This window comes from Amborella trichopoda, chromosome 5 (genome assembly GCF_054954075.1).
Source record: "Amborella trichopoda isolate Santa Cruz 75 chromosome 5, AtrichopodaSantaCruz75HAP2 v2.0, whole genome shotgun sequence".
Classification (NCBI taxonomy): Eukaryota; Viridiplantae; Streptophyta; class Magnoliopsida; order Amborellales; family Amborellaceae; genus Amborella; species Amborella trichopoda.
This window is the reverse complement of record NC_142340.1, coordinates 17,238,149-17,259,763: the sequence shown is the minus strand read 5'-3', so window position 1 is coordinate 17,259,763 and position 21,615 is coordinate 17,238,149. Positions and strand designations below refer to the sequence as shown.

Sequence of the window (21,615 nt, the reverse complement as noted above, 5' to 3'; positions counted from 1 at the left end):
ACTGTTGCATATCTTGTACCGAACTATTCATTAACCAAATGGTATCCAAATTATCTCAAACTACTTTTAAATGAAATATTGGTGTATCTAATTCAAAAATAGTTCTGGAACTATGTTGAAATTCCTTATGCTTTGGGAATTATACCCTTATTTGTATAAATATGTCACTATTGTGAGTTGTAGTAAATTTTCAGAACTATCATATGTCTTATGAAGGGCTGTTCACTGACCAATATGTCTTTGATTAAGGCTAAGACACTTCTAAATAAAAGGTGGATAAGACCATGACTAAACTCTCTATAGATTGGAAGTTAAGCCAATTTTTTCTAAGAGGTTATCGTACTGAAAATTCTTTTCTATTATGAATTGTTGAATGTGCATGGTTTTGATGAGGCATGATTATGATATAGTGAATGCTCATGAACTCTTGAAGACTTGTAATGAGACATGCTCTACCATGAGTGAATGCTTATAAGCTACGCTTATGAACTATGAATGTACATGGTTGTAATAAGACAAGCCTATGATAATGTGATACAAAAACACTACGCAATGGGACATCCATTGGTGGTGGATTTGCTATGATAAGAATGTAATATGAAAACACTATGCAATGGGACATCCATTGGTGGTGGATCTGATATGATAAGAGTGTGATGTTGAGTACTACGCAATGGGACATCTATTGGCAGTGTGACATGAAATACTGAGATCTTTTTCTGACTCCCAATGATAGGAAGGAGTTGAGATGTGAGTGTGAACGTTTAGGTGGGTTGCACCCCCCAAACCTATATGGGCACTACGCATTGGGTTATCCATTGGCAGTGTAACGCTCTCTTGTCGGAAGGGCATAAGGAGAGGGTCATGTCTTGCAAGGCCACAACCTATCAAAAGTCCCAAAGCGTGTTGGGAATTGTATGTGTGTATGAAGACATTACGAAATAGGTCATCCATTTATCATTGTCTTCCCTCTTGAGTTAGAGTAGAAGTCCCAAGTAACAGGATTGGCTTGGCCTGATCGATAGAACTTCTATTTCAGGAGTAGGCGACACTAGGATTGCCTGACTACGCTATGTGTTTAACCTGATTTCTCTAATCTATTTTTCGATGGAAAGATTGGGTAACTGTTAGTTCATGCGATGTATGATTTTTTGACATCTACTTTACACTGCTTCCACCATTGCGAAAGAATTGTGATACATGACTTCATGTTATGACACCTGCATGAATATTGGGAGATGTTTATGAATAGCATTGTATAGGCTGGAATACATGATGTTTGATCTACTTACTGGGCTTTATAGCTCATTCCTCTGATTTTCTCTATGTCGAGTGATAGCCTGCAGGTTTTTAGAGTGGAAGGCTGGGTAAATCGTGGCTAGCGGTTGAAGATCTGCGCTTGTCAAGAAAGGCGTTATCCAGATAATAGGTGTCTGATGGCAGTGGCCATATAGTTGTTTTGTTTTTCAATCTTGTATTTTGTGGTTGGGCTTATAGTGCCTTGGACATGATTGTAATAAAATTTTGGAGCCTGTATATACAAATTATTTTTATTTTTGTCCATTTCTTTGTACCTTTGTGCTTGGGTTTTTGTTTTCTTTGATTCCGTCTATCTAAAAGCGTTGAGCACACTCTCACCAATGTGGCATTCACTACCTCTGGTCACGGTCCTGCACTCTATTGTCATCTGACTAGCACGGTAGGGGTCAGGGAGTGTGGTCGTGACAGTTTAACAACATGAGATTATTGGACGATGTTTTGTGTCTTCCACGCCGTCGTACTAAGATGGTAGCATGGGTGGCCAATCTAGGTTTGCACCCATAACCAAGCAATTTTATTCCATGCGACCAGATGGAGTATAATTTAAGATCATTTGACTAGGACCATATGTTGCACAATTAACGTCATGCAATAGGGATGTGAGTTTCATGACATTTTTACCCGTGATGGTCTATGGGATTGGTGCATCCATCACTTGGGAGTGAGTGTCCTTAGGGGTTTTCCTTGCACCCCTTTCCTTTTTGACATTTTTGCTTGTAGTTCCCTTGCTGATTTTCGTTATAGTCATCTTTTCTTTTCTCTTTTTGACATATTTTACCCATGGTGGCCTTTCGGATGCTCATCATGTTTGTCATAATCGCTTTTTCTATTTTTGTGTTTTTCCTATTTTTTTGTCAAGGTGTATGGCTTTTCAAAATTCTTGATACTTCTTTACAGTTTAAGGTCATGTGGTGAGGACTGTAGGGAAATGCAATTACAGGTATTGCAGCTATGACTGTTTAATATGCAGTTTAAGATTTTGCAGCTAGGATCCTGTGTTGTGCAATTTAAGGTCTTGCAATTAGGATCCTATGTTTTGCAGTTTAAGATCATGCAGCTAGTACCCTGTATTGTGCAGTTTAATGTCTTGCAGCTAGGCCTATGTGATGTGCAATTTAAGGTCTTGTAGCTAAGCCCATGTGCTTTTAGTTTAAGGTCTCGTAGCTAAGACCCCGTGATGTGTAGTTTAAGGTCTTACAATTAGGTCCATATGCTATACAGTTTAAGGTCTTGTAGCTAGGACCATGTGCTGTGCAGTTTAAGGTCTTACATCTAGGACCTTGTATTCTACAGTTTAAGGTCTTGTAGCTATGCGCTTGTAGCTAGGAGCTTATTTTGTGCAGTAGGTCTTGCAGTTAGGACCATCTTTTGTACAATTTAAGGGCTTCTAATGAGGAAAATAGAGTTTTCCTAATAGCATTGCGTGTGGTGGTACGATAAGCCCATAAGACTTCTGGAAGTCTCTCATGCTAATTCCCCATCATTTTTGGGATAGGTTTTGCAAAGCATCCCAAAGGGACAGCTTCGGCTAAACTGTTGGCCCTGGGGTGGTACATGGTGGAATATTTCCACTCAAAGTCGAATTGGTTAACCAGGTGCTCTATGTGATTGCTGTGAAATTAGGGACCAATATCAAACGTGATCCAGTCAGGCACATCGAATTTATAGATTATGTGGTGGCGAACAAAGTGAGCTACGATATTCATGGGGACTTGCTTGAGGGGAACATCTTCAGCCCATTTTGAAAAGTAATCGATGGCAATGAGAATAAGAATAAGCTCCGCAATAGAAGGTGGATCAATGGGTCCCACAATATCCATATCCCATTGTGCAAATGGGCATGATGCCACCATCGGATGGAAAGGCTCTGGGGCATGGTGAATGAAGTTCACATGTATCTGTCGAACTTGACATCTTTTAGCATAGGCCATAGGATCAGCGACCATGTTTGGCCAATAGTAACCCAATCTTCGAATCAGGTGAATCTCCTGAAGTACGTATTTGCCTCTTTCTGGTCAATGCACTTGAGAAGCAAGTTGTTGAAAGAGCGCATGAACAGAAGATCACTGACACATGCATATCTGGTGGCTTGCCTCCAAATACTGTTGCACTTGATGAAGTAGTATCATAGGAATTACACAAGGTAAACAAAACAAAAATTTTAAAAACTCTTGACATAAATTTCCATTGAATCTTTGGAAAACCCCTATATATTACAAACTACAAAAGTCGAAAATTATAATAGTATTTGTACATCAACAACTTTACAAATTGAGCATAGCTCTTTTACAATCCTTCGAAAGTAAAATACAAGAAAAAGGCAAAGACTAAGAAGTAACATCATGAGTTTAATATCTCTTATGTGAAGCCAATTCCAAACAACCACTATGCGAAAACTGCAACGATATAATCACAACCCTTGCTATCACTCACATTTGATAGCGTAAGAAGGGGTTGGTTAAGTTCTAATCTCAAGAAGAAAATAAACTACCACCACATCATGAGATTCTCATTCATACCAAGAAGTCCAATTTGATTTCAAATGGGATATTGGACCACAAGGGCCAAAGCGGGAGAAATCAGACCCAAAACGGGCTCAAACCGGAGTAGTTTAGGCTCTAGGGTTTGGTTAAAACCTCAAAACACCTATGGAATCAAATGGGCTAGACTTGGTGTGTGGAGCATACTAAGACCTCACTGTTATGTATCATATAGTTGCATTTCCAGCAAAATTGATGCCATAACAGTTTCCAAATAAGAGGTTCACAACTACATCATAAAAAAATGGCATTTAACGAAGGCTCTTTAAAAACACTTCAAAGATGAAAGGTTAAATAAGTAAGATTTCTGTTATGATAAAAACTAGCAACTTACACTTTCATAAGAGTGATTTGATCCTATGGAAAAATGCATGATGGTGCTCAAGAAGGCATGTGTCCAATTTGGAGTGGAAAACATGCGATTGGTTCTAAACTACACTATAAAAAGTACACAAAACAAATGCTCTTCAAATCGAGCACTAAAAGATTGTAAAAAGATACTATGGGCATGATTGCTTACTATTTTTATGAATTTCCAGCGGCATATCTTAGACCCAACAGCAGCCTTAAATCAAAGGCATGCAACAATAAAGAAGGTAACAAAATCAATTTATGAGTTTTGAGAGGGAAGAAAGTAGAGAACCTTGAGAGGGGCGTGAGCATATTTAGGAAGAAGATATGGTGTCTCAAAGTGAAGGCAAAAAGGCATGACTGAATGGGAAGTGGTCCTTATATAAATTTTTCATGTGGGGTATAAACCATAGATTAGATCTCAACCACCAATTGATTGATCTAAGGGTTGAGAGAAGCTAAAGACCTAACATTATCAATCACTATTGATGGATATCATATGAATGATATGATTGAGTAGACCCTTATTACTATGCCTACATAACACCTTCATAATTTTCCAACAATTACTTAAGTACTCTTAAACCTTAATTTAAAAAAACAACTCATCTCAACCATTCATCTTTAAAACCTTTAATCACCACCTTTCATTCAAAATGAAATTTCAAAATCCTAATGAGGGTGGTGAGCCACCCATTTCAAACTTAGTAGTGAAGGCTTGTATCACACACAAGCTTAATGATAAGTTGAAGGCTTGTATCAGACACATGTGCCACAATGCACTTTATACTTATCAATGTTATATGTCGTACCCAAACAAGGATAACCTATGTGGGTGATCCTTGAAGATGCACATGTAGCGCACATGACGTGGAAGCCCTATGAAGATGCACATGTAGCACACAGCCACATATCACATGTGTGGACATTCTTAATAGAAATTAGCACACAACAATTTTAACAAAGCATTTTTTCTTTGAAATAAAATTCTCAAAAAATTATTTAAAATCATGATAAATCATTTTCGATTGATTCTCATCAAAATATCCTAGTCCGGGACTTCTCATAAATCTAATGGAAAAATACGATCTCACAAGAGGTCAGGCTACATGGTACTCCATTGAGCTAGATCTAGAAGCTCAATCCAATTTCTCAATCCAACCCAATAGGCACTATAACAGTCTTCATTCTAAACATGAGTGGACCTATCAAGACTAATCGATAGTTGAATGGATCCCAGGGTGTTCGGTGGATAAGAAGTGCCCTTAAGGATATGAACTCTTGCGGATGCAAGGGTCCTCTCTCAGCACGCATGCGCAGTTCTGATATGTGGATCCTACCTCATCATATTGGCTTCCCAAAATGCGATTATCTGTGACACACTGTGAGCAAGCTACATATGTCAGGGATTTGAGCTTATGTCCTCTTATAGCCCAGTTATACTCATACAGGGCTGATACACAACATATCTCAAACAAATTAAGATCCACTTATCCCCAAGCCATGGCTCACACGACATGAGGTGAACACATTAATACCAACCCTGACTTGAGAAAACACCCTAAAACCTCTCAGTTCACAAAATGGTCCAAGAACCTCGCCTCAGTCAATCAAACATGGTTATTTTTACCTTTTTGGATCCCAGTACGCAAAGACTCTAGTAGCCACTATGTTTCTGGTCACTCTCATTGTGTGTCCGAATAGTGCTGGAATTGCACTCTAGGCCTTGAAAGGCCATAATTCCAACACTTGACACGATCGTCTAGAAGGCAATCATGTTTGAGGAACTCAAGTATGGGCTCTCGCTAATCCTCCACTTGCTCCACATCGGCGCATAGTGGAATCTGAGACTCTGGCTCTTCTCCATAGTTCTTTTCTGAAGTGTGGGGTTCCTAAGGCAGGTTTGCGACATGTTGGGCATTCTGAGAACAGCCACAATTCATTGTTGTAGTCAAGCTCGTCTACAAGGTCGATGTGCCTCCACTCGACTAACCAAATCGACAAGGGCTCCATTATCGGTAATTGTATAATCGTACCCAGTTTGACCAGTGTGCCTGCTTGTGGATTGAGCCTACTAGGATATGCTATAGGTAGACTTCCTCAAGGTTCGCCAACAGAGCTTTTGTTGTGTTATAGTAGGGGATTAGCCTCTCCTTCCTTACATCATATACCCTTTTAAGTTGTCGTAACACCAGGTCCGAATATCTAAAGATGGTCGGGCGTTCTATCTCCATGTGATGAGTGCCTTGTATTCAGCTTCATTATGAGACTCTTACCTTCTCAAGGGAAAAGTGTAGCAGGACGAGGCCATTTTTGGGTGTAGAAAACACCACCCTTGCACCATTGTGCCCTGCTTGAAAGGCACCATCAAAGTGCATCTTAAAATCATATGAGAGCTTAGAATAATGTACTTCCTTAGATGGGAGATCGTCTGCTAGAGAAAATCTGTTGGGAGAGGGTGCACAACCAAGAAGTTTGTTAATGTTTTTCTTTTGACAACTTTTTGAGGCACATAGGTTATGTTAAACTCCATAAGGAGTAGTGACCATTTATTAAGACGTCCTGATAAACAACGATGCCTCATGAGGTATTTGATGGGATCAGCCTGTGAAATGAGCCAAATTTGGTGTGTAATCGAAGCTTCTGCATCGCAAATATCAGAGCCAAACACATTTTCTCAATAGGGGAATGATTCTCAGCACCTTGCATTCTTTGACTGAGATAGTACAAGGATGTTTCTTTTTTCTCCTCATTGTTTTGGGTAAGTAAGGCGTCGAGAGACTCATCAACAATCGTCACATATAAAATGAGAGACTTTCAAGGAATGGGGGAGGATAAAAAAAGATGGGTTAAGCCACCTCTCGACAGCTTGAGACTGCCGTTGAGACTGAGATGGGTTAAGTCATCTCTCGACAGCTTTAAGACTACCGTTGAGGCTAAGATGGGTTAAGACATCTCTGACCAGCTTTAAGACTACCGTTGAGGCTGAGATGGGTTAAGCCATCTCTAGGCAGCTTTAAACTGTCGTTGAGGATGAGATGGATTAAGAATTCTCTGGGCAGCTTTAGAACATCGTTGAGACTAAGTCTTCGAGAATCTTCGTCGAATCTTAAAATCCATAGACTAAGCCATACTCTAAGTATCGTCAAATAGGGCACACTTGAATGATGTTATTAAGAACCACACTTATTCTTGACCATCTACTCAAAATAATCATCCATTGTATGTCTGTTGCATGTCTTCAAGTGGTCGTTCTTAGTCTTGCATTGGGACTAAATAAGTATACTTTTCAAGAGAAAAGTATGGGTCATTCTCAACTCAATTTTTATTAAGTGTTCATTGGGATGTATCCAGTCTTATTTAAGATAAAGGTACACCCAACAGTTAGATGCCTAAAGCAAGTGGTTTGTACATATGTGTAGAGAATTCTAGAAGGGATACATGGTTTGTAACTATAAGCCTAACCACTTTGCTTATATGGCATGTTTCATTAAACCCACATGCTCTTATAAAAGGAGGGAATTTTTAAAAATTTTATTTTGCTGAAAATTTTATTAAATGACCATAAGGGCATACCCTCCATCTTGGTTTTATGGTTTGTTAAACGTGAAAAGCATGTGATTTTTTATGAAAAGGGAAATTAGAGTGACATAAATGAATAATAAAGGTGTTTAAATCCTGACCACATATCTGGATAGCATGATGGTGGATGGTGGGCTAGAATCATACCTCTCTTTGTAGTTTTTGATAGATGACATGCAGGGTTACAATTCATCATCTAGAAGTATCTCCATACTTGAGCTAAAAAAGCTATAAATACCCTCTTGAGTCAACTTTTTCCTTACATGAATTCACACAACAAATTTTCTATCCAAATATCACACACCACTCTCGTTATTCTCTCTTAAGTTGGCATGCCCAAACCCTTCTTCTTCCTTTCTCTCTCTTAAAAAGGTTTCTTCATTTTGTGAGAGAGAAGAGCTCCTTCAAGGTCTCATCTTACTCTATTAATAGTGACCCAAAGCTTAAAACTCAAGCCATGGATGATTTAGTCTTCAAGCCTTTAACATCTGAGTAAGTGATTTTCAATTTCCAATAATTTGATTACTTTCCCTTTGCTGTAAATTCTTAATTACAACAACATTCCTTTCCTCTTTGATGATTCGATCTTTGCCTTCTTGAATTATTCTAGATCTCACTTGATCCATGTAGCTTAAAGCTTTATCCATGCATAATTTATATAGTTTTTCATGAAATTTTTCTCTTTATTTTTTAAGTATTTTTTGCTGATATTTCTATAAGTTTTTCATGTTCATATCAGTCACTTAGATCACATCCTAGTCTTTTTAAATTGTTGATTTACAAGGAGACTATGCCCAATGTTCATTAGCCACTTTGTGATTAAATTTTAACCGGTTTTCTTTTTTGAAGTACCAGATCTCTCCAACGAATTTCCTACTTGTTTAAATATTTGAATTTCTGTAAATCCTTTCATATTTGAAGTTTATATCAGTATATTCTTGGCTGCCCCCTTTATTTGATGATGAAAAAGGCCAGATTTGTGATATGCTATCATATGTCACGCATTGGCACATAGCTAAGACCCAAGGCCACAAACCGGGCACTCGAGAGCTCCGATTGGACTCCCAAGGTCTTGATTCACTTTATACTTAATAAATTGCATGGTAATGTAATAGTGATCATATTATCATATGTTTTCAAGTGTCAATTGACGTATTATTTTGCTTTGTAAGAAGTTTAAGTGTTGTTGAATTTTCAAGAGCACATTATTCATGTGTAGTTTAATGATATCTTGTTGTCTATAGTCTGGTTCAGGTATAAGGGAAATCAATAGAGTTGTATCCTCGCTTTTTTAGTGTATTTTGAAGTTATTAAGTTACTATAGTTACAGTGGCCTTGCTGTAATTTCATTTTGGAGCAGTAATTCAAGCGTATTGAATAAATTTTGAAGTTGTATGGTCTAGTCCTTGTGTACATTGTAGTCCAATACAAGAGATTTGTTTCTTATACACTCATAAGTGGTATTAGAGCCAAAACTCTAAGAGATGTCCCTTACAGACTTTTTGTGAGTCCTAGACTATATTAGGACATTGCTCAAATGTGTGCACATGGCTGCCAAACTAATAGTCACTGAATTGATCAAAGAAGAGAAGTTCAATGGGTTGAACTTCCTCGAATGGAAGAGAAAAGTGGGCTATGTACTTCAAGAGGTGTACTTCATGAGGAGAGCCTCATACCCATGACTACTCAAAACACTCCATGATTCCTATGAGATATGGAGCACAAAAAATTAAAGTGTTAAGAATGTGCTCTTAGCTACTATGTCCTACATTTATGCAAGAGAGTATATAGAGTGTAGGACAGCCAAATTAATCATAGAAAGATGAAGAAAGCCTTTGATACTCCATCTTATTCTCGCAAGGTGATGAGCATGAAGAAGCTCATGGATTGCCGGATCACTCGAAAACTGATGATCAAATGAAAAATTTCCTCTACATGATGAAGGACAGTAAGTTGGCTTGCATGACTTTTGATATGTCAACTCAAGTTACCCACTTCTTAACCACTCTCTCCCCTTCGTAGGAGAATTTTACAACCAACCTAGTGGCACGTGACACCTCCATGAGTCTTGAGAGTCTCACATTCTTCCTTGAAGCCAAGGAGGAGCTGTGGGCAGCAAATATGTGTGGACTTAAGACTATGGTCCATATGGTAAACTCTAAACCTTCTTCTTCTTCTCACCCTTCTCATGGTTTGCATATGAATATATGTGGGAATGCTCCTAATCACCTAAATGGGGATGATAACAATAATAAAAAGAAGAAATGAAAGGGTAAATGGAATAGGTCAAAGGGGAAAAGCAAGGCCAAAGTGGGTGGTTATTTCAAGCCACACCACCATATCAATTTAAGGGAAATTATTAGAATTATAATCCAAAGAATGGGAGAGGAAACCAGTCATATGCACCTAAGTATTTCTCTAAGGTGTAAGGTCATAAATATAAGAGGTTCAGACACATTGTTTTGTCTTGCACTTCCCCTCTCTCACTTAGCGCTTCCACAACTGCATAATGAGACCGGTAAGGCAAGGCCTAACACCGGTCCCATGAATAAGAGATGATAGGGTTTTTGTGGTAATTGAGCTCATGGTAGCCGATGAAGGCATCCACACGTGGTGTCTTGATTTTGGAGCCACAATTCATGTGGAAAAGGCCATGTACGGATTCCAAGCTTTCAAAGAAGTGAAATTTGGCACTCAATACATTATTATTGGTGGAAACCAAAAGAAGTATGTCTAAAGATGTGGAGACTATGGAAACCAAAAGGAGTATGTCTAAAGAAGTGGAGACTATGTGCTTGATCTTGTGAATGGAGAAGTTGTGGTCTTAAAAGACACTCTCTATGCTCCGGGCATGAGAAAGAATTTGATGTCAGTTTCCAAAATGAGTATTTTCGGTTATGTTCTAGTTTTCAATGAGAAAAAGGCATTTCTTTATGATGGAAGTATAAATGATGAACTTGTTTTTGTAGCTAAAAACTACAATGGGCTTTATCAATTGAGAATAAATAATAAATTTGCTTGTGTCAGATCATATGAATGATTTCCTATTATGGCATTTAAGGCTAAGATACATAAACAAATCAAGGAGGGAAACTCTTATGAGAGATGGATTTCTCAAAACCATGAATGTGAATTTTCAAAAGGAGTGTGAGACTTGCTTACAGGGCAAAATGATTAATAAATCCCATGAGAAGATTGAAAAGACTACTAGCTTATTAGAATTAATACACACTGATATTTGTGGTCCCATGAGTGTGTTCCAAAGGAAATAGGAGGTACATAATTACCTTCATTGATGATCACTCCCGGTATGGATATACCTACCTCATTCAATTCAAAATTTAAGCTCTAAGCAATTTTATGTAATATAAAACTGAAGTAGAAAACCAATTTAGAACCAAAATTAAAATCTCTCAAATGGACTAAGGCGATGAGTACATATCCCATGCTTTCAATGATTTTTGTACCGAAAATGATATCTTACACAACACCATCATGTCATACTCTCCCTAAAAAAATGAGGTCGCGGAAAGAAGGAATAGGACATTGATTGAAATGGTTAGGAGTATGATGAGAACTGCCAAGCTTAAACTTGAATTTTGTGGTGAAGCGGTTTTAACCGCGACTTGCGTCCTTAACCGGACTCTCACTAAAGTGGTTGCATCAACTCCTTGCCAATTATACACGGGACGTCCACCTTCTATTAAGCACCTCAAAGTTTGGGGATGTCTAATCCATGTTTTGATATCCTCTCAAAATATAACCAAACTTGAACTCAAAACTGTCAAATGTGCTTTCATTGGTTATCTCTCACACGGAAAAGGTTACCGGTTTTATGATTTGCCAAATAGTAATGTAATTGAAAGTTGTGATGCACAGTTCCTTGAGGATGAATTTCTTGAAGGAAGGGTGAGTCATAAACAAGTAGATCTTTATGAAATGGAAAGGGACAAACAAGTTGAGAGAACCGCCACACCCATAAACCTGTCTAGAAGAAGTCAAAGAATGAGAGAAGCACCGGAGTTTTTCACTTACCTTGGAGAGGTTTACGAGATATTATATGATAAACCCAACCATCAATCCATTTAATACCAAGAATTCATTAATAGTCTTGAAAGAAAATAATAGAAATAAGCCATGGATGATGAGGTGAAATCCATTGATAAAAACCAAGTGTGGGAGCTTGTACCATTCGCGCCCAATAGGGGACCTATAGGATGTAAGTGGGTTTTCAAGAAGGAGCTAAACTCAGAAGGGAAATTAGATAAGTATAACGCTACATTGGTAGCTAAAGGCCTAACTTCAAAAGAACAGGTTGATTATCAAGATACTTTCTAACCAGTTATCAAAATAAGGTCCATTAGAATCATTCTGACCATAACCGCCTGTTTGGACCTTGAGCTTTCACTAAATGGATGTTAAATCTGCCTTCCTTCATAGAGAATTAGAAGAAGAGATTTATATGTTGCAACCCGATGGTTACATAATGAAGGGGAAAGGAAAACATGTGTACAGGCTTGTCAAGTCTTTGTATGGCTTGAAACAAGCCTCAAGGAGGTGGTTCATAGAGTTTCATCAAACCTCAGTAAAAGATGGTTTCAAATCCAGAGAGGAAGATAATTTCATATATTCTAAGGTTTGGGGGAGTAACATCATTTTCTTAACCTTGTATTTGGATGATATTCTTTTGGCTAGTAGTTCCTTAAACCTAATAATGGAAACAAAGTCCTTGTTATCGGATAGTTTTGATGTGAAAGACTTGGGAGAAGCATCTCTTGTATTGAGAATCAAGATAATAAGAGATAGATCATCCCGTATTCATCAATTGTCAGAAGCAACTTATTGTAAGAAAATTCTCCAGAAGTTTGGTATGAATAAATGCAAGCCCATTAACACCCCCATGGAGGAACGGATCAAGCACAACCAAGTATGTGTCCAAAGAATGACAAATGAAAGAAAAGAAATGGAAGGTGTACCATATATAAGTGTCGTAGGCTCCCTTATGTACATTGACTATGACAACTAGACCCAATTTGGCATTTGCTCAAAGCTTAAATGGTAGATTTCAAAGTAATCCCGAGATGGAATGCTGGAGAGTCGTTAAAAGGATTCTAAAATACTTAAAAGGAATTTGTGATTATGGGGGTGCTGATGGTTTTAATGTGTTGAGTTATTTGGATGTGGATTTTCAAGGAGATCCGGATGAGTTTAAATCCACTTCGGGATATTTATTCTTATATGGTGGTGTTGTCATCTCATAGTTGTCAAAGAAACAAGATTTAGTTGCTCTATCTACTATGGAATCCGAAATCATTGCATGTTGTATGGCAGCTATGGAAGCTTCATGGATTAAATAGTTTCTCAACAATCTAAGATACCCTCATTTAAAACAATAGACTATGAGGACAATGTGCGACAATCAAGCGGCTATATACAATGCTAAGGAGCCAATGTTTCATAATAAGTCAAGGCACATAAAAGTTGCATTTTACTTTATAAGAGATGAGACAGGATGGGGAGATTGATGTGGCTTATACACCCACCAAGGTCATGCTAGCCGACTTGATGACCAAAGGATTGGTTTATAATGCAGTCATGAGACATGCACTTGGTATGGGATTGAAATATTGAATGATCATTTGCTTTTCAAGGGTTCATTGCTATGTTCTATATTTATATTTGCATTATGATTCATGGATATGGTTTATGCTTATGGATCATGAATATGGATCATGCTTATGGTTTATGCTTATGGATAATGCATATAGATCATGCTTATACATTATGCTTATGGATCATGCTTATTGATTGTGCTTACGAACCATGCATATAGATCATGCTTATGGATTATGCTTATGGATCATGTTTATGCATAATGTGATATGTTTATATGTTTTAACGCCTTAAAAGGCCAAGTGAGAGAATGTTGGAATTATATCTTTTCAAGATCTTAAATTCCACGTTTTCAATCGCTCTTGACTTTAGTGGGAGTATGAGAGTGATATGACTCTAGGATCTTAGCGCATTGAGACCAAGAGTCATGAAGCCCCATTTAAGTCATGAAGAGGATTAATATATAAGAATACCACTAAGTCGGGGATAGTTGTTATGTTTATACCTCATGACTAAGTAATGGGCCATGACAACATGATTTATGTATGAGTTTTATCACTAAAAGTCTTGTACATGAAGGTTAAAGTCAAAAGAGGGTATTGGCCTAAATTCCTGACATCGACAAACCTTCTTTTAGCATGTGCATATATAGTTGCAATGCATGTGAAGTCGCACTTTCAAGGATCCACTGGAGTGAGCTATGCACGTCGTAAGAGATGAACCTCGCACATTGTATGCATGTCCTCTAAGGGTACACCTGAAATCCACTTAAACTTAGGGATTTAGAGTCACACATTGGTTTGACTTTGATAGGATAATATCATGAGCTCCATATTATACATTGTGGGTCACAAATCTGTTGGGTCATTTTGAGAAGGTGGCTTTAAATTCCGGGTCTAGCCAAGTGGAATGCTCTGTTGTATAATTCGTCTTCAAGGATCCTAATTTCTCATGTAAATGGTTTCTAATCAATTCCAAAATAATTATTTTTGATGAAAAATCATTAAAATGATTTTTGCAAATTTATGAAAAATTTTATCGATTTTTCTAGGGAAGAAAATCTATTTTTTGAAATTATTTTGAAGTAATGACAATTAAGGACAGTCCACAGGGACCCACAAGACCCCCAAATAGCCAATTGTTGTCCACGTGCTAACCTCACCTCATGGGGTCCCCACGTCCCCCTGTAGTGGAGATGACATGGGGGTGACATCAAACCCATATGGGGACCCCCTTGTCATTTCATTTATAAATATTAAGCATTGTATAATATTGATTTTTTGATTTTCTATAAATATTGGATTTTGAGAAATTTATTTCAGCACATTTTAAATGCCTAAATCAAGTATTTTGCACACATGTGTGAAGAATTCTTGAAGGGGTATAGGGTTTATAATTATAAGCATAATTCTAAGGGCATTTGGTAATAATATATATAATCACCTAACTTATGTGGCATGTTTTCATTAGATCCACATGATCTTAAAAAACAAGGGAATTTTCAAAGATTTTCTCTTGCTAGAAACTTTGTTAAATGACCATAAGGGCCCATCTTGGTTTTAAGATTTATTAAATGTGAATAGCATGGACGTTTTAATAACAAGGGAAATTGGAGTGAATTAAAAGATAATAAAGATGTTTAAATCCATTCGACATATCTTAATGACATGATGGTGGATAATGAGCTAGGATCATACATCTCTTTATAGCCTTTGGTAGATGACATGAAGGGGATTCATTATCTAAAATCATTTCCACACTTGAGACTTGAAAAGCTATAAATACCCCATTGAGTCTGTTTTTCCTTGAATGAATTCACACCACAAATTTTACCTCCAAAGTGGCACACACCTCTCTCTTCATTCTCTCTTTGATTAGCATGCCCAAACCCATCTTCTTCTTCCTTTTTTTCTCTGAAAAAGATTTCTTCATATTGTGAAAGAGAAGAGCTCCTTCAAGGTGTCATACTACTCCATTAATGGCAATCCAAAGCTATAAACTTCAAGCCATGGATGATCTAGTCTTTAACAATTGAGTAAAATGTTTTCAATTTCTATTAATTTGACTACTTTCCCTTTACTGTAAAGAATTTATTACAACAACATTCCTATCCCCTTTGATGATTATATCTTTACCTTTTTGAATCAGTGTTGTTCTCACTTGATCAATGTAGTTTAAGCCTTTATACATGCACAATTTGATATAGTTTTTCATGAATTTTCTCTCTTGATTTCTTAAAGTACTTTTGGCTGATATTTTATATAATATTTTTATGTTCATATCAATCACTTAGATCACTTCCTAGTCTTCTTAAGTTGTTGAATTTTACAAAGAGAGACTATGCCGAACTTTCATGAGCTACTTTGTGACGAAATTTGAACCGGTTTTATCTTTTGAAGTGCCAGATCTCTCTCATAAATTTTCCACTTGTTTAGATTTTTTAAAATCTGCAAATCCTTCCGTATTAGAAGTGTGTATCAGTAGATGTTTGGCTTTCCACATTATTTGATAATGAATTGGCCCAGATTTGTGATATGTCATCACCACATGTTACCCATTGGCACATATTTAAGACCCAAGGCCATAAACTGGGCACTCGAGAGCTCCGATTAGTCCCATGGTCCTGATGCATTTTATAGTTGAGCAATTGCATGGTAATATAGTGGAGATCCTATTCTGATATGTTTTCAATTGATGTATAATTTTTCTTTATAAGTTTGAGTGTTGCTGAATTTTTAAGAGCACATTATTCATGTGTACTTTAACGATTTTTCTTTTGTATAGTCTTGTTCATGTATAATGGACCTCAATAGAGTTGTATCATCTCTTTTTAATTGTATTTTGAAGTTATTACATTATTACAGTTACAATGACCTTGCTGTAATTTCATTTTGGAAGTTGTAATTTAAGTGTATTAAAGAAATATTGAAGTTGTATTGTCTTGTCCTTGTGTACAATTGTAGTCCATTGAAAGAGATTTGGTTTCTTATACACTCACAATCTACTCAGTCATAGATGACTATGGAGGTAGGTAGGTGGGGCCCATATAACCACGGCCTTTTTTCCTAAAGTACTGCATCATGGTAGACTTGAGTGCTGCAAAGGGTGCCATCATTCCTTCACCATCCTTCAACCCTTGTTTGGAGGTAGGCTCGTAGTCTATCCTTCTCATCATTTGGTGACACTTCTCATCATTTGGTGACACTGAGGATTGTTCATGGAGGGGCTACTGCATCTGTAAATACTGACTTTTGAGAAGACTACGATGGTCGGCCCTAGATTTTCGGCTGCCCTCAATTGCATGGGAAAACCCTTTCTTTGAAACTTGTGTGCCTTTCTAGGTTAGAGAGAAGAAGAAAAGGCATGTATCATGCCTCCCTTTTGGGTTCACGTGCGTGTGCACATGAGGGTGACCCTAGGGTCCACTAGGATAAGAGTCGGGCGGTACGGTAAGTATGGTTCGAACCTACAAAAGAAAAAAGTGAGGTAAGGCTTACCTCGCTTGTTTGGGATCTGGACACGCACGAGTGCTGACCCTCTTAAGTCACCTTCAGAAAGCCCCCAGCCTCTTGGCTTGATTTGGTTCTAGCTTCCTTGCATCTACACTTGGCTTTCATGAACCCACTCGTAGAATGGCTTGAGGTGACAATCCTTGACTCGTCTAGATAAGGGTTTGAGAGGGGTTGAGAGTTTTGAGGTTTAAGGATTCATGAAAAAGAGGAGGAGATAGAATAAAGAAATAAAAGAGAGAATATGAGAAAGGAAGATATAGAGGGAGAGAGAGAGAGAGAAAAAAAAGAGATCACTCTAAAGTAGACCAGTTTTTCATCATCACCTCCCCAGGAGGTATTACTGGAGGCAAAAGAAAGGGTATTAAGCACGAAGCCTAGATACCCCGAAGGATTCACAAGGTCGATAGACAGCCGAGTTTTAAACTGGATAGAATATGACTCGGAGGAGTCCCTAAAGAGTGATGTGAGTGGGAGAAGAGAAATGAGAAGTGAAAAAAGAAGTGAGATAAAAAGAGAGACAAAAGGGGAGTACTCCCAAGGAAACACAAGGTCGCTAGATTGCCGGGTTTTAAATAGGATGGACTAAGCCTCAAAACCTCATAGAAAGAAATCAAAGTGGGAGAAGAGAAGTGAGACCGAAATGAAGTAGAAAGATAGAGAAAAGGAGAGGTTCTCCCGAGGAATCGCGAGGTCACTAGATAGCCGGGTTTTAAGCCAGATGAAATATGTCTCGTAACCTCGTATAAAGTAATCAAAGTGGGACAAAAGAATAGAGAAGAAAATGAAGTAGAAAGAGAGAGAAAAGGGGAGGTACTCTCGAGGAATCGCAAGGTCGCTAGGCAACCGGGTTTTAAGCCGGATGGAATACCCCTTGGAACCTCGGAAAGAGTAATCAAAGTGGGGGAGCGAGAGAGAGAAATGAAGAAAGAAGATAGATCACTCAACACTCAAATAGCCTTCCAGTATCATCTCCCCTAAGAGGTACTAAAAGCAACATAAAAGGTATTAGGCATGAAGCCTACATACCCCAAGGATTCACAAGGCTGCTAGATATATATGTTTTAAACCAGACGGAATACGCCTAAAAAAAGCCCCCTGACAATGGTTTGAGTGGAAGAAGAGAGATAATGGATAAAGAGAAGAGGGCAAGGGGAAAGGAGAGATAGAGAAAAAGTGAGAGAGTGAGAGAAAGAAAGAGGGAGAGAGAGAGAGAGAAGAAAGCAAAGAAAGAGAGAGAGGGAGCAAAGGAGAAGAAAGAGAAAGAGAGAGGGAGGGGAAAGAAAGAAAAAGAGGGATAGAGAGGGAAAAAGAGGAAGAGAGAGAGATAAAGAGAGCGACGGAGAGGTTGGGGCAATGACTTAGCAGTTGTTCCGAGATGGAGAGAGAGAGAGAGAAGAGAAAGAGGAGAGAGAGAGGTAGATGGGGGCAGCAGCCTAACCGCTTCTCTAGGAGAGAGAAGAAGAGGGAAGTGGGGTTTTGGCTCAACCTCTGGCCCAAGAGGAGAGAGAGAGAGAGAGATGGGGGCAGCAGCTTGGCTGCTGTCTCTAGAGGACAGAAGGGGGGAGAGAGAGAGGGAGAGAGAAAGAAAGACAGAGAGTCTGAGTACCTAGAGGGTTAGCCAGTGGCTCGAGGTTGAGGGCCTAGGTTCGTTCCCTGTGCTTTTTGAGAGCTCCTTGAGAATGAAAGGGGTTAAGGTTTGAGGATAGAAGGTTAAGGTAGACTAAGCGGTCTAGACTCAAGGTGTATGGGTATAATGGCCTATGGTATACAGTTAAGGTGATCTATAGTATATACTTATAGTGGTTTAGGGTATATGGTTAGGGTGGTATATGGCCTACGGTTAGGACGGTCTATGGTTTATGGTTAGGGTAGTCTATGGTCTATGGTCTAAGGTTAGGATGGTCTATCATATGTGGTTAGGGTAGCCTATGGTCTATGGGTAGGGTAGTCCATGGTCTAGGGTCTACTAGAGGGGCTAGTCTAGGGTGTAGAGATTTTTGTGGTCTAAAGATATGCTCTCACAAACATAATATTTCTCTCTCTTCTCTTGATTGGGCACAATTGAATAGATTTCACTCTAATATTGCCATTAATTGCCAACCTTTTACAAAATGAAGCCCTTAGGCTTATATACAGGCTCCATAAACACGGTTTTATGCCCAAAAAGTAACCTAATTGACTAAAAAAACAATTAAAATAAATAAAACTTAAATCCCCCTTTTGGGGAAAAATTATTATTTTGCTCTTAGATAGAAATACGAAAATGACAAACTAGTCCCCCAATTCCATATGGTTTGGAGTCATTTTTGGGCGTTCGGGGGCGACGTTTCAGGCTATCTAATGTCATACAATCCTAGATTGTCGCGAGGCGATCGTTTTGATATAAGATTTGAGGTTTGAATCAAGCTTTTGCTTATGGTTCCAAAAATCCGGGCAAACCCACAAACTTAAGATTTTTTATCTTCGGTCCAACTTTCTTTATTGCATTTCATGTCTTATTTTTCATTACAAATCAAAGGGAAAGTCGTTGTGATCGATTTGCAATGAAAATCCCTTGATTTGACCCCATTTGGTCACTTTTCCATTTACGGAGGTCACGGGAAAATGGGTTTTCCAGCGACTGGAAAACTGTGCTTTCTTGATCGCCTTGCTATGGTGTCTTCCCGGTCTTCATCTTCAGCAAATGATATTTCAAAACAAAACCCTTTGAGTCATGGTCATAACAGGCTTGACCTTGGGCTAATCCAAGCTCAGGATCTCAAGATTAGGTCGTCGGAGTGGAGAGATATCACACATATAAAAATCTATAATTTCATGTTTCTAACCAACATTCTCTCTACGATTTTTCTTAGCCTGGGAATCCCCATCCACTAAAATGTGTGTCTTGATAAGAAGAACAATATATTAAAACTTGGGCTCGAACCGATTTGTGATGAAGGAGATACAAGCTTCACAAAAATCTCTTTTTTGGGAAAACAAAGTTACTATAAAATAGTAATTGGTTCTTGATGGCTCACATGAATAGTAAAATCCTTGCCTTTTTAGGAAAGTATGACCTAGGAACGTCTATTTGAGCTGAAATTTTCCAAGTGGATTGGTTTTGGCCTTCTGAATCTATCTGCAATGGTCCCATTACCACTAAAGGTCTCTAAGGTAGAGTTCTAACTATGGTGCACCAGATATGAGCTCAAAACTGATTCTGCATCTGTTTCCCATATTTACACCCAAATTGGACAAAACTTGGAGACTCTAGAACATCGTGAGGGGCCCACATGCTTCTTTTGGGGTCGAGAGGACACTGTTACCAGAGCTTTTCAAAACAAGGTTTATTTGGTCGTGGGGCTTCCGTAGTCCATAGGCATGTTGGTACCTGTGGGTCTAGGTTGCAACTGCCTCCTCTATTATTCGTGTCGGAGATACAAGTATGTCAAAAATATTGTACAACAACTTGTCCCACTGAATGTCGCTCTTTGAAAGGAGAAAGAAGTGTGACATTCGAAAAAAAATTTGCCTAAGTTCATCTTTTGAATCCTTACCAAATCATCATTCTTTTCTCCCAAGTTTTTCTCAATCACAGGCGTCGACACAACTTTTGAAAGAAAATCATGCCAAGCTTCTTCCCTTGGGTTTTCTGAGCTGGTTTTGGTTCCAACGACTGGGGGTCGTGCTTAAGGGCTTGTAAACCCAGTCTGATGAAACTTTGAGGAATTCTAGTGGTTGGAAGCCTTGCTTAAGAGCTTGTGACCCATCTTGTCAGAATCAAGATTTGTCTGGCAATCGGGGGCCTTGCTTCTGGGCTTCCTTCCCAATCCGTCAGGATTTCAAGAAAGTTTGGTGGTCAGGGGCTTTGCTTAAGGGCTTCCTTGCAAATCCCTTATACATGTCTATTATAATTTTTCTCTAGCTAAATTTTTTATTTTCTTGTTTAATGTCTCAAAAAATCTAGGTAGTTTGCTTTCCTTAGTTTTCTCTAGATTCCTCATTTTCTCCTCTACCACCTTTTGGTTACTTGAGCTTTGATGCGTTTGACTTAGCCATTGTGTTTTGTTTGTGGGATTCTTTTTTTTTTTTGTATTGTTGGATTCATAATTTTCTTTCTCTCTTTAATCTCCATATGAATTTTATAAGAAAAAACAAAAATTTTGAAGTGAGTAGATGAAGACCGTTGAGAAGATGATAAGCATGAGAGAGATTAAAACGGGAAGTTTCTTCTGGCATCCTATTGTCCTTAGTTTATTCTGCAAGTGTGAAATGCAATGAGATGCATTGAACAACTTGATCAATGCTTGATAAGTTGTACACATGGTTTTAAGAGAGAGAGTTATCTTGATTTTTTTTTTTTTTTTCAATTCAAGGTTCTTAATTTAACATGAAAGAACATAATCAAATGTAAAATCCAAAAAACTATGATGGCTCAAGCAAGATTGTCTATATAAAGTTTGGCCAAATGCTACCCTAAAAGTCTCAAGACCTTTATGATCTTTGATTTCAACTTTCGTATTTGCAAAAAGAAACATAGACACTTTGTCACTCCATATCGTATATGTGTTTTTCTTATAGATATGACAAATGGAGCTTTGGTAGCCTCAGACGAATCCCCCAATTGAAATCCGATCTGAACAATTCCACAATCTAAATCAATCTGCACCCTTGAAACGCTTTCCAAATAATCAAACAGAGACTTCATTCCATAACTG

The 21,615-nt window shown here is 38.2% G+C and overlaps 1 protein-coding gene across 1 annotated transcript; it reads right to left on the bottom strand.

Annotated features, from left to right (window-relative positions):
* Positions 1-2,939: 2,939 nt before the first annotated feature.
* On the bottom strand, positions 2,940-3,266 carry LOC105421733 (uncharacterized). The gene has a single exon (XM_011630242.1). The coding sequence runs from the start codon at positions 3,264-3,266 to the stop codon at positions 2,940-2,942; it is 327 nt and encodes a 108-aa protein (XP_011628544.1).
* Positions 3,267-21,615: the final 18,349 nt, after the last annotated feature.